This window comes from Apis laboriosa, unplaced genomic scaffold, assembly GCF_014066325.1.
Source record: "Apis laboriosa isolate Shangri-la unplaced genomic scaffold, ASM1406632v1 scaffold34_cov151, whole genome shotgun sequence".
NCBI lineage: Eukaryota > Metazoa > Arthropoda > Insecta > Hymenoptera > Apidae > Apis > Apis laboriosa.
Window position 1 is genome coordinate 8,837,847 of NW_025222928.1, and position 14,540 is coordinate 8,852,386.

The 14,540-nt window shown below is 33.4% G+C and overlaps 1 protein-coding gene across 1 annotated transcript in view; it reads right to left on the minus strand.

Annotated features, from left to right (window-relative positions):
* Window positions 1-4,381: 4,381 nt before the first annotated feature.
* Window positions 4,382-14,540, minus strand: part of LOC122715360 (division abnormally delayed protein) — a 96,894-nt gene continuing 86,735 nt past the window's right edge. The window contains exons 6-8 of the mRNA XM_043937498.1: window positions 11,533-11,677; window positions 10,101-10,305; window positions 4,382-9,702 (exon numbers count right to left, since the gene is read on the minus strand). Of these exons, the coding sequence (XP_043793433.1) occupies window positions 9,581-9,702; window positions 10,101-10,305; window positions 11,533-11,677 (472 nt within the window). The 3' untranslated portion in view covers window positions 4,382-9,580. The remainder of the gene's footprint in view (window positions 9,703-10,100; window positions 10,306-11,532; window positions 11,678-14,540) is intronic.

A 14,540-nucleotide genomic window follows, 5' to 3' on the forward strand; every position in this document is an offset into this window, starting at 1 on the left:
ATATATTATAAAATAATATAAATTGTATTATAAAATAAGTTGTATGATATTACAAATTTGAAAGATATTAAAATATTAAATATTATATATTTAATTTTAATAATTAAGTGCTCTATTTTCTTGATAAATCTTTGACAGATTCAAAAAAAAAAGAGAAAATTAATTATTGAAATTTAAATAAATCTATCGATAATAACTATATTATATAAACTTAAAACAATTCAATTTCATTAAAAATATATTAATGTTTATAATACATTAATAGGAAGAGATCGAAAATGATCAAAAATATAATGCAGTTAATTTGATTTATTGATTATAAAAATAACGAAAAAATGAAGCATGCGTTAATTTCGTAACCTAATTGTGTAATCTTTCACTAAAGAACATGATGTTTTAATTTTTTACAGAACATGTACAGAACATTTAAATAGAATAGTTCGCAATAAACGAATAAAAATATATCAATATAAATATATATACTTTATCTGATTCTATGAAGTAAGAATTTTTTTTCAATAGTATTTTTTGTAATTCCTCATTTAATCATTTCACAGAAAAGTTGATCCGTTTAAACGAACTATTATGGTCATGTTAAGAAATGCAATATTTAAACGAATAATTTATTTATTTTTAAGCTTGAAAATCGACGATCAGTATATCTATTATTTTTAATTGAGATTTTTAAATGCGTACGTTCGGTGATAAACAAAGTGAGGAAAAACAATTTAACAATTATGAAATTGGAACAAGCTGTTCTTTCTAACGCGTGCCATGAAAGTGAGTTTTTTTCATTACAATATTATTACGAGTATTACCCGAAATTCTCGTTGAATCGATCAATTACATACACGCACACACGCGTACACACACGCATACGAACAGAGTATCTTTTTAATAGCTTTCAACTTTGTTTTATTATTATTGTCCATTCATGTACATGTATGTACAGATGCGAGGAAACAAACACGTTCGAAATTCTTTCGACGTTGAACAAAACACTTTTTGAATTCGTTGTATCGAATTCATCGATGTTCAATGACGCCATTGTTCGAATTGATCATTTTCAATTTCCTCGGCACTTATTCTGTCGAAATTTTCGTTTCACTTTTCTCTAGGATCATCGTAATCGTGAAATCGACTCGATAGTTGTTTCGTTGCGAGGATTTTAAGCGAATATAAATCATTCAAAGAATGGGAAAATTGTTCGTGGCGCGCGAAGGATGGAAGTGGACCGACTTTTCGGTTACGTATGTATATATATAGAAAGCACAAGTCGGAACGAATTCGGCCATGAGATCACTATCGATAGTTGCGTCGGAAAATATTGCGATTAGCGAAGCGAGTTTCGAGTTCCATTTTGAAAAAATTGGCACGAACCAGGGGACGAATAGTAACGCTGACGTGTTCGTTTTTATTTCTATGTTGCTTGTTTCGTACTGTATCAATGTTAAGAGGCAATTCAATTATAATATTAGTGTCATTAAAGAAATTACATTTGTATCGAAGTTTAATTTTAATTGTAATTTTAATTGCAGATTAGGAGGCTATGAGATTATTAAATTTAATGATGTGATATTTCGAATGATTTTAGTTATTTTATTTTATTTATTCCATTGGACGATTTTATTATTTTATTTTTATTAGTTAATAATATAGATATTTTTTCCAAACACAATTGTTTTATTGGCAATTAAAATTTGTTGCTTTCTATTATTTTTTTAAAATTAAGACGAGACAAGGGATTGAAGTGTCTCCTAACATGGTATTATATGGCAACGTTTTTTGTACGGGAAATTAAATCGTGACTATCACGTTACGATTATTAATTATTTCATGGACAATGTATTACTTTCTCCACTGTTGTTACATTTTTTTTTTTTTAGTCTTAACAATATTAATATTTATATCTATGTATATGTATATATATATATATATATATATATATATATGTATATTAAATGTATAACACATAAATACTGCACACATTCACTATATACAAGCTCCCTCAGCTTCATTCTCACTCTTATTCGTTCATATACATCTCCTTTTCCCTCTCTTTTTTTTCTTTCCTTCCTTTCGCCATGTTCATCAGTAACCGTTGGAAAGAGTCCAGACTGCTCCCTCGTTGCACGATTTATTACATCTATGCGCGGAAAAAGTACGGGAAAATTGGGTTATATATCAATTGTATCAATTGTAAAATCACAAATTTTAATCGATATTTTAATACGCAACATTTAAATTCGAATTTTTCGAAATTTTAAGTCAATGAAGAAAATTGTTTTACTTTTCTTTCTACGAACACATTGGTTACACATCGCGATTTGTTTATTTAAAAAATAATTAGGAAAAAGTCACGTTGATCTATTTGATGATAATGATATTTTGCATTTTAAATTTCTAATAAATTTTGGATTTTAAATCTTGTTAATAATTGGATTATTATTCGTGCTGAATGATAGAGAACAAAATGAAGTTTTGAAATTTTTATGTCGTTTGATTTCGAGAAAATTAAATATAGATATTTAATATCGATTTCTCTTTATACATATAAATCATAATATTTATGAAGATAATTAATAATATGTTATATTTAATATTACGTGGATAAGGCAGTTATCTGTTTTTGGATTAACGTATTAATATAAATATTTTTATACATTTAATGTATCATAATTGGTGGATAGTTAATGTCGCTGCATTATCTTTCGTCGTTTTTACTTATTATAATTTTACTTAATAGCTCCTTTACGATTGTTCGATATGTTACTTATTCAAATATTATAATGTGCAGAATATTTTATTAAAATATTTCTGGATAAAATTTTTTATAACGGATATACAATTATACAGTAATATTATAGATTATTTTTAAAAAATGGAAAGATAACAATTCAATGCGTTTAATAAAAGTGTAACAATTAAATATATTGCATTAAAAGATTTTATATAATTAATTATATATGTTATATTTAATTTATTTTTACAGGGACGTTTAAAATTTAACTATAACAATAAAAGTATTGCGAATAATTTAATTTTTTTTATACAATATATTTAAAAAAAAATACGACTCTGTCGAAATACGATAATATTACAAGATAATTTCGAACTCATTAATATTTCCACGATCGTTTTTGTGCTTTCGGATAATAATAAAAATTTAAAATCAATTTTCTTACGAATTCTTTTTACATATCGTATATTCATTTGCAAATTAATTTTTTCGATTTGTTAATTCGCATGATTTCGCATTAATATTTAATACACATACAAAAAAAAAATTGAATATCTTATCTCTCGAACAAATCAAATTAACGACAACTGTAAACCTAGGAACTTAATTATTAAAAAATTTTAAATAGATTTCAATTAAAATTCCTTCGTTGACACGTGACAAGCTGGCGCTTGTTAACGAAACGCGATGTAATAATTTTTCAAATTTATCGACTCGCGTTTAATCACTTTGCGAACATTTCGACGATGTAAATGTTCCATTAAAACGCGAAGTTATAACGTTTGCGAAACAAAAGTTCCATTCCCCCCTCCCCCCCCCCCTCCCTCCAAAAAACTCTAAACGCTGAAGTATAATCTCTAAACGCTGGTATTACGAATTTTCACGATGTTTTTAACGAATGTACACGACTCCGCGTGGAATGTTGAACGTGGTATCTGCTAATAATGTTTTAATCGGGCAGCATCGATAAATGTCTCGCATAATACCATATCGTAAATTTCATCGTATAATTAAGAGTAACCGCATTGAAATTAAATTTTCCAAACTTGAATCTCCGCGATATTTATCCTTACCATACGATCGTATCCAGCAAATATCAAACGAAATAAATAGATAGAATCGCGAAAATTTGGGTCGTATTTCTCGAATATCGATCCGTATCGATAATAAAAATTATTTATCGATAACAAATAATCTTCGATGCTTTCACTTTTCTTTCCTGTTCGAAAAAAAAAGAATAAGAAAAAAAATAAATTATCGATAGATGTGACAGTTATTTAACGTGGTTGATCCGTACTAGTTAATATGATCGGTTTTATTAAAATACAAAAAAAAAAATGGCGGCTAGTAATTGATCGATATTTATTCGAAGTAGGGATTCGATCGATCGTTTCCCAACCTAATGTGGCTGGGATACTTTTTCACTTAATAAATTGTCGGTCGCGCAAATTCGTTTCGATTAATCAAGTTCTATTTTCGAGCAAAATTCATTAATGTTTTCAAACTAATGTAAATTACATTATACGTGGCTACAATTTGATGCAAATTACTTTCTTCTACGACCAATTATATTTTTAATTTTGTTCTTGATTTTTGTATAACTCGTATACATGTGCGTTTCAAACTTTTCTTTTCTTTTTCTTTTTTTTTTTTTTTTTTTTTTTGTTTTACTCTTATTCTTACACAATCTCTTACGCAAGCGATATACGATTGCACAGTTGCACCGTGATTAACATAACACGAGAAATTGGGCGTTAAATTTGCGCGATTCACGCGATTTTCTCCAGTTCTAGCGTTACTTTAAACGTTACACATAACGACTCCAATTATAGCGTTAATCGAGAAAAATTCAAAAATTGGTCTATCGAGTACGGATATTTTGCGCGTTTCTTAATGCGTTCTCTAATAATCTTTAATCTCTACTTTCCTCTACTTTATTTCTAGTCGATGTTATATTCGAATGGCAGGAAGACGGTTAAATGCTCGGTTAGACGGTTAACGGTGTATCGCTTTAATTAAATTCGCCATTCAACGTTCAACGAGCCAATTTAAACGGGCACAATAAGTTTATTCGATGATCCACCAGCTGTTCGTTTGATTCCACCCGTGTACCCGTTTGTTCACGAGGGACGATTTTTTTTTTTTTTTTTTTTTTTTTGATTTTTTTATCTTTTATTCTTAGTGTAGCACCACAAAAACATGTATAACAAAGAGCATTATAAATAGATGATCGATTTTTTTTTTTTGTTTTTTTTTTGTTCGTAATAAAGTGTCAACGAGTGCTTGTGATAAATTGAAAAGCAGGAGCAACACAGAATCGAAGGAATCGAATGTAAGGCCACTTTCCTTCTTCGCCTTGTGCTCTGTGTATGTGTGTGTGTATGAAAATATGTATGTTAAAAAAACGATTACACACAATTCACGGAAGGGAGACGTTTGTTCGACATTTTTAAAATGATGGAGGCAGAGAAGTAGGGAGGCCATAAATTGATATCATTCGCGATCAAAGGGGGGAGGGGGGAGGGGGAAGGGTCATCATTCGTAACATTCGTGTGCAACTCGATACGAAATTTTTTTTTTTCTTCTTTTTTTTTTTAAGGACGATTCAATAATTTTCTCGCTCGCTCAGAATCCGCCCGACGAAGGGAACAATTTACAATATTAATTTTTTTTTTTTTTTTTTCTTTAACAATTTAACACCGGCCTGAATTTCGCGCTAAATTTCTACTATTGACTGACTTCGAATTTTCGTGTATCTCTCCCGAATGGGGGAATCTTTCGTCTCTTCGATTTGAAAATTTATACACGTATAATATTTATCTTCGATCGTCGTGATTTATTTCTTAATCATAATTTCGTTACGAATAATTATTTACGAAACGATAAACGTGTATTATTTTTTCTTTTTTCTTTTTTTTTTTTTTTTTTTAAGCATGACCTCTAGGGATAAGAATAATGATCGAAATATATATCTCGGCAGTCTTGTCACAATATTTTATTTAGATTCGTTTCATCGGAATAATTTCAAGAAAATACGATAACGAAAATCGTATACAATTTTTGTCGATAATTACGTATCCATCTATATTTTTAATATTTCTCCGAATGAATGGAAAAATTATATACGTTTCGTACGTAGGATAAGAAATTTTTCTTTTTCTTAAATTTATATAACATCGCATCGAAATTGGCAGATACACGAAGAAATTACTCGTGAAACGATAATATCGACTGCTGGTATATATACATATATATATATATATATATATATATAATTATAAATGGCTAGAGACGAGTCGGATTCACCAGCCGATTCGTCGAATTAACGATCGTATTCGATATCGAACGATTAAAAAAAAAAAAAAAAAAAAAAAAAAAAAAAAAAGAAAAAAAAGGGGAATTGATTTTGTTGAAAGTGCAAGAGCATCGATAAAAATCAACTAATTTTATTTCGCCCTGATGGACTAGTTTCTTTAGCGCATTTATAATTAATTTTAATTAATTAAGAATTACAGTACGAAGAAAAAAAAGCTTTCGAAAAATCTGCTTGTTTAAAAGAATACGGAAATACAGTCTGGACCTTGTCCAAGGGGACGACAATTATTTCTAGAAATTTCAAAAATGTTTTTGCCGATCGTTCGTCGTGTTTCTTCGAATGGATCGCCACGAGGTTTAAGTCAATTCTATTCCTTTTTACGGGAGAGAGGCGTTACAAAAATTAGGAAAAAAGAGGGAAAGAAGAAAGTCGTTCACACGCGTTCACACACAGGTCGCTCTTTCTTCTCAGCAGAATGAAATGCCCTGTACAGTTTTTTTTTTTTTTTGTTTTTTTTTTTTTTTATTTATATCGACGATTTGGCTCTCTTCTTGTTTCCTTCTGTCGGGCGTGAGATGATGACACGACGTCACGGCCAGGGATATTGGAAAAAGGCACTAACCCTCAAAGATCCGAGAAATCAAATGTACAAAATCAGTGTGGCCGTATACGAGAGTCGACGCATACGAAATTACACCGACAGATTCGTGTCTCCATTGCTCTTCCTACACACTTTGTTACACACTATAGTCTACCACGGCAGCCAGGCCTAGAAAAATAATTCGTGCAATAATTAATCACGCGTGAAATACGCCGTCCGATCGCGCCTTTATTAAACGCGAAAGAAAAAGGAATACGAAAGACGAATATCGATCTGAGAAATACGATAATTTTTTAATTTAACGAACGTAAAAATATTAAAAATATTTGACAATTTCACTTTGCAATTAATTGACGCACGAATACTTTCTCGACACTAACGCCGTAAGTCGTTTTTTTTTTTTTTTTAATCGAAAAGCAAACCGCCAAAATTTAAATCCGCTTCGAAGCTTAGACGTCTAAAACGTTGACGCGATTTTTCTTTTGCTTTTTTTCTTTTTTTTGGCACTTGAAAACACTCTAAATACCGAACGAGGTATTGAATGAAATTTCGAAAAAAAAAAAAAAACGGTTGATCTGAACGATGACACGATAAAAAATTATGGCACATATACAACTCCCGACTACAAACGTAACCTAACCTCTTCGCTTTCTCGAGTAGTAGTACCATCGAATCGATCGCTTTTATCGTTACGTCGAACACGAGAAACCCAAAGTTTCCCAGGAATTTGAATTCGAATCACCGTTCCTCGTATCCCCTTTCAACAATTAGACGTCCAAGAACGAGTTCTTGATTCGCTCGAACCATCCAATCTATCTCGCATTTCGTCCGATCGAATCGTTCACAGCATGATTAAAAAAAAAAAAAAAAAAAAAAAAAAAAAAAAAAAAAAAAAAAAACCTCCCTTCAGATTCGCATAGAAATTTCTATCCTTGGACGATTGTTTGTGGATGCGATCGAGAGCGAAAGAAGGTATTCGATCGTATATTATATATATCCGAAAGTAGAGTGGCGACCTCGTTCGAAGCGAGAAGAAAAACACCTTTGGTCGCACAACTGGCATTTTGGCAGTTAGCTTCGTTATATGGCATGCACACGCGATATCACTGGACGAGAATAATTTTAAACCCGTCATTATAGTTCGTGTATCGGCATCGGCGACAAAAAAAGCGTCACCGCGAACGAGAGGCAATTCGTGCGTGACGAAGAACAGTGCAAAACGCGAGGCACAAGGATCGAAGTCACGGTTTTTTTTTTTTTCTTTTTTTTTTTTTAAGGCTTCGCTCGTCGCGAAACCATACACTTGGAATCGCTAAAAGCGAGAAATCTCTTCGCGGCGTTTACTTATTATTGCTGTTCGTTGCTGCTGCTGCTGCTGCTGCTGCTGTTGTTAGAATCGTCGTACTTTCAGAAAGGAAAGGATATATCTTTGATCCTGTTTCGTAGTATAGTATAGTTAATAATATCGTTTTTGTCCTTTTCATTTCATCGTTTTCGATATTATAGCAAACATTCTTCCAGATTCTCGTCTCTGTATTTTTTACTCTCTTTCTCTCTCTCTCTCTCTCTCTCTCTCTGTTGAACATAATTTTCTCGTATAATTGTTTCTCGTAGAATTATGCGAATTAAACGTACGGTTTATATTTACCTCGTGTTTCGCTTAATTCGCTTTTTATTTTTTTTGAACATGATTTTCACTATGATATCGCATAAATAAAAAAGTACAAGGTAATTAATCTCTCTCTCTCTCTCTCTCTCTGTCTATCGTAAAATTACTATTCTTTTTCCGTCTTTCCTTCCTCTTCGTTCAATTCGATTTTCCACAGGCCGTACTGTCCCTTGTGCGTGGATTATCCCCTCCAATTTAATACAAAACGGGTCAACTTCGTTCTCGCCGCGAGAAATAAAACAAAATAGCGCTGCTCGACTTTTTCGCAGCGTAATAATAATAATAATAATAATAATAATAGTAATAATAATAATAATTAATAATAATAATAATTAATAATAATAATAATTAATAATAATAATTTCTCGTCGGCCATCATAAAACAGGAATATAGATATAATAATCTCCGCGTATATTTTTCGCATCGGCATTCTCGAATCGAATATTTTTCAATTTCCTCCGGACACAGAATTTTTCGCTCTACACTAACTAAATTACAATTCTTCTCTTCCGTATCCTCCACTTTCCAAGTGACAAGACGCGCGACGTCCTCATTGTTCCTTCGAGTTCTTCTCTCCAATTTTTCATTCTCGATCGTTCGAACACATGGACGCGATCCATCGTGATCACTTTCGCTTCCGTCTATTCAATACCACGTTAAGCTATTAAGAACTTAGTAGCTTAGTGGTTTCTTTTTCTCTATCCGTGGAACGATCCTCTGGGAAAAAAATATCTTCGTCGTATGCTCGATCGTCCAAAAATGGATCACTCTCTCTCTTTCTCTCTCTCTCTCTCTCTCTTTCTCTCTCTTTCTCTCTCTCCCTCTCAAACTTGGAATAAAAAAACACAGTCTTGATTCGTTCGTTCGTTCGTTCGATCGATCGAACAGATAAATCGATCGATCGATCGATCGGCATGCATTCGATTCTTCGAGTCACGAACAACGAAACAGATTAATCCCCCGTTATATTTAGTTCCCGGACAATTTTGCTTGCAGCTCGCTTTGTCCCGGTCAGGCGGCACGATATATAAACTATAAAGCAGATTTCGTAAGATTCGGATCGATCCATCCCTCGTGTCGAGTAGGATCATCCTATTCCCCGACGCGGGCACCAAAAATCGCTCTCTCTCTCTCTCTCTCTCTCTCTCTCTCTCTCTCTCTCTCTCTCTCTCTTTCTCTACGTGTTATTCTAGGTCGCGGCTACGAATCGAGAAACGAATCGTTCCCTTCTTTCCACGTCCACGCTCCGCAACTTAAGCGATCAACAACGGTGCACAACAGCCAATCGCCATCGAAACGATGGACGAAAGCAGGATGATGCTCGATCCAGCGCCGGCCGTCACTGGATTCTCGTGATTCGTCTTCAGCATCGGATCTGTAATTAACGAACGCGTATAATTTTCTCATTTGTTCTCGGAAAATAATTTTTTTTAAAATAATAAAATGCAAATGTTTGGTGTAAATTGTAATTGGGAGGAAGTTGAGAAATTTAATCTCGTTTGACTCGTTAATAAATCGATAAAAATATAATATAATAAATTGATAATAATAAAATAATAAATTGTTAAATTAAATAATTCAACTTAATGAATTTCGAACGATCAAGTGAAAAAATTTTCGAATCATCACTTCCAATCAAATACTTTTGAACACACTCGATGAAACAAACAAGATTGTAATTATATTTCGACGAAAAAAAAAAAAAAAAAAAAAAAAAAAAAAAAAAAAAAAAAAAAAGGGCGCAAATGTTCGGAAATTTCGAATCGTTTTTACCAGGTGTAGTAGGTCCCATTCCGGATCCAGACGCCTCCTCGTCATCGTGATCGTAACTGTGCACGTCCTCGTCGTCGTTATCGATGTCCCCATCTTTGTTCTTCTTCTTCCATATAGGCCGATCGCCGCTACCGGAACCATCCAAAGCCTCGTCACCGAGCAACGTTCCGCTGTCGGGCGCCGACGCCAACTGAGACTGCAATATCTGTGGAGGTAAAAGGTTTCGACGAGAACTTTTTATTAAAGGAAAATTTCGATTCCGTTTTTTTTCCGCCTCGAAGAGAGCGGAACGATTCATGTTTTTGCTCGCATTTGTTGGGCGAGCTCGGTTTGCTTTCCACATTGTTAATCCTCGACTTTAACGTTAATGTTTTGAACATAGCACGTTGCGCGGCACGCGTCTCGTAGACGCTCGCTTGAACCGCAACGCTCGACGTTGTCTGTGCCCGGAAGGTACATCTGGATTGCACAAGGATTAAACGCCGCCATCCGCATTTTGCTTAAAGCGATATTCGCGTTTAACTAATAATCACAAGATTACGCGAAGCTAAAGTGGCGAGGAATGGCCTGTTACGGTTCGTAATTACATATACCGACCTATGCTATTGTGTAAAGGGGAGTGTAAAGAAGGATTAGCAATGACTAATTCGTGGAACATATATATATATAAAATTTCTATTTTGGAAAAGTGGAAATAATTCTGAACGATAAAATAAATTATACGTAAATATAATGAACGTATATACTATACTATAATATATATTATATATATATAATGTATATACTATAATATTAGAATAGTGAAGAGAAACAAAATTTTTTCGTTAAAAAATTATAAATTATTAAAACTTAAAGATTTTTTATAAAAAAAAAAATCCAATATTTCTTCAAATTCCAAAGTCCGAAATTATAAAAAAATAATAAAAAACAAATCTAATCTTATTTTCGTTAAACGGTTGAAACGAAAAATTTGAAAATTTCTCCAGCATAAAATTGATTCTCTGATTCTTCAAATTCCAAAATTATAAAAAATTCCGAAATTATAAAAAAATGATAAAAAACAAATCTTATTTTCACTAAACGGTTGAAACGAAAAATTTGAAAATTTCACTAGCATAAAGATAAATTTGATTCTCTACTTTTTCAAATTCTAAAATCCGAAATTATAAAAAAATGATAAAAACGAAAAATTGAAACGAAACGATCGAAACGAAAAATTTGAAAATTTCTCTATATAGATAAATCCGATTCTCGATCGGTTCAAGCACCTGAATTATATTTTGATCAATTTGAAGAGCAGAGACGCGGCGATAGTGTCTCCCCGATTCGAATACAAGTCGAAAACAGGATGTGAACGAGAGACAATTGAATCGGAAACACGGTCAGCCAAGGCTGAGCCGAGGAACAAATTACAGTTGGGCATGGAACTCACCTGATTAATGTGCCTCAATTGGTCAATGAGCACGCTGGTGTTCGCGTTGCCGTAGGAAGCCGTCGTCGGCGACATCGTCGTCACGGTGAACTCCGGGTTGTACCTCTGCGCCGTCAAACTCGAGTCCGCCACCGTCTTCGTGTATCTTCGTGAAAGAACGAGAGAAAAGAAACGTATGAAACCAGTGATAGCTTTTTTAAAATTTAATTTAAGTCGAATTTACGAATTGAAGTTACTTTAATTGTTTATCGTTCAAAATATAATAATAATAATCGGAAATAATTGAAATTATGACGAAAAAACGGATCAATTATAATAATTACTTTATTCGAGATTTTATTAATTAGTTACTTTTTCATCTTTGATCTTTGAGAAGTAAAAAGAATCAAACGGATTTTGTTTTACTTTGCAGAGTAAAGTTAGACTTTGAATCGTTGTAATATTTTTTGCAAAACATAAATAATAATAGTTACATCGAGATAAATGATCAAAAAAAATAATATTTCGTTCCGCGAGAGTTAAGAAGAATAGATCGAGAACTATTATTTTATAAATAAATACAAAGCTTTTTAAAAAAAAATTATTCTCGCCGCTAATTAACTTCTCGCTTTTTCACCGAAATTCTTGTTTTTATCTTCGCTTAAAAGGTGTAACGATAGTCGGTTTGGTCGGCGCTTACGCGAGCCTCGATGCAGAAATAATTAAATTAAATTTCCAATTAGTTGTAGCTTGGGAGGCTCGTTGGCAAGACAATGGAAAATTAACTTGCAACGATTAGAGATTAAGAGGAGGACGAGGTTTTTTTTCCAGTTCTAAATATCTATAGCATAGTATCAAAAGTTTTCGAAATTTTAAGCAAGCAGTTTAAAAAAAAAAAAAAAAGAAAGAAAGAAAATGCGAAGAAATGACAAAGAGATTTGACACGAAATTGCAAAATTAAAAATTGAGGTATGATCGAATGTTTGAACGAAACGAATTAATTCATCCGTGGCGTAAGTACGATTTAAACGAATCGCGTCGTGACTTTAATAGACGTTTGTTACACGCTCGATCAACGAGTTTCGCAAATATGGAGATGTTAATTAAATTAAGGAAATTTATATCCGTTTCGTTCGATAATTTTCGCGAATAATATCGATTGAATCGGTCAAACGAAAGAATTACAAAAAAAAAATATCACGTCTCAGTTGCCAATACTTTTACAATCAATTTTCTGCCTTGTATTTATATATATATATAGAATAATATTTAACCGAAGATAATCGTTAAATAATAATCGACCACACAACGAGGGTTACATCGAGTCAGAAATACGACGATAATTGGGCAGAGCCAATATTAGCAAAATTAATCTCAAATTGGCCCGTAATCGATTATCATCGTATAATTTACAATTATAATAGTACGTTATACGAACTCTGCAACAGATGCAAATGTAAACGAATGATTCGACGAATTGATATCTAGATTACAATTACAATCTCCATTATCTCTCTTCGCTTTGCTTTCCATATCGTTAATACGCGATAAATTATCGTTTTGATCGAAAGGATTCCTCGCATCGATCCCATATTTTTCATCGAACAATAAATCTCGATTGATTTTTCAACGGAGCATAAAGCTTAAAATTTCTCGGCAACAACCGAGTTGTTTGACGACTCGGTCGGTAAATAAGGGAGCGGTTAATTAACCGTGGAACGTTCGAAGTCGGCAAGCAACAAGTCACAATTCGCGGGATTGAAACGCGTGAAAAAACGGAAATTCATCGATATTTGCCGGTATCTTGATTCGCGCGAGACAGTAGGTACCGTTTCTATTTGCGTTAGTTATTCTCGCCTCCTGCAGAAGGCATTCCGCGCGCCATTTCATTAAAAACCACACGCTTTCTCTTTTCATTCCTTTTTCTATTATTCTTCTTCACCAATGTGTATATGTATTTGGAAATGTACAGCGATCGTATCGAGACGTATCGAGTAATTCGAAACGAAACGCGTTCACTTCAAGTGTCGATTTTTCTTCCCTTCTCTTTTTCCTTCTCCACGTGTCCCCGAGCAAAGAAAGCTTCTGGCGACATTTTGATCGATCGACTCGCGTGCAAATTAATAATTAAGAATCGATGATCGATCGCGCTTTTCGCGCAAATCGAACAAGAAATTTGATTAACCTTGCACGCCTCATTAGCGGCTCGCTCTCATTTGCATTTGTTTATCCGTTCATTTTGTAACGATAATGCTCGAATAATATCGAATTACGCGCAAACAACGGTTAACAAACACTTCGTTTGCTCTTTAACCACGCCTCTTTAATATTTTCCAAATATCTTTTCTCTTTCGCGCCTCGAGAAAATAATTCGGTCGAGGATAAGATCAAAGGTGACGAACAGGCCAACATTTTATGAGCGAGCATCGCGTATCCGCAGCTGCAACTTCTTCTCAATGCCGGCCATTCACGCATACACACGCACCAAATACACTTCTTCACTTTGCTTCAACTTTGCATCTGTCTCACACTCGCTTCTCGTTTTTTACACCCTTTTACATATGCCACTTCGTTTGTTTTCCAATTTTGAAAATTCCAAGGCGATTCTCATAACTCGCCAACTTTCATGGAGATCGTACGTTGAAAAAGATTCAAAACGAATATATATATATATATCGCGTAAAAATATTTTTACAAATCTAAAACATCGATTCATCTCAAATTAATCATAACTTTGACAAGGTACTTTAAACCATCAAATTTCCTGGGAGAAATTTCTCGAAAAAGATGGCCGTCGCGAGGTAGAGGCAATTTTTTCGAGTAGAGGTGAATCGCACATATCGGAGAGAATGGAAGCTTTCGAACCAGTTTTTGCTTCCCTTCTCTCGTTCGTCCTCGTTTCTGGAAATTGCATCGGAAGCGAATTATGCTCGTTAACGAGTGAAAGAGCGCGAGAGATCGCCATGAGACCGACGACTCTCGTTGCCTTCGCATCGCCGAAATCGAGAGAGAAAGAGAGAGAGAGAGAG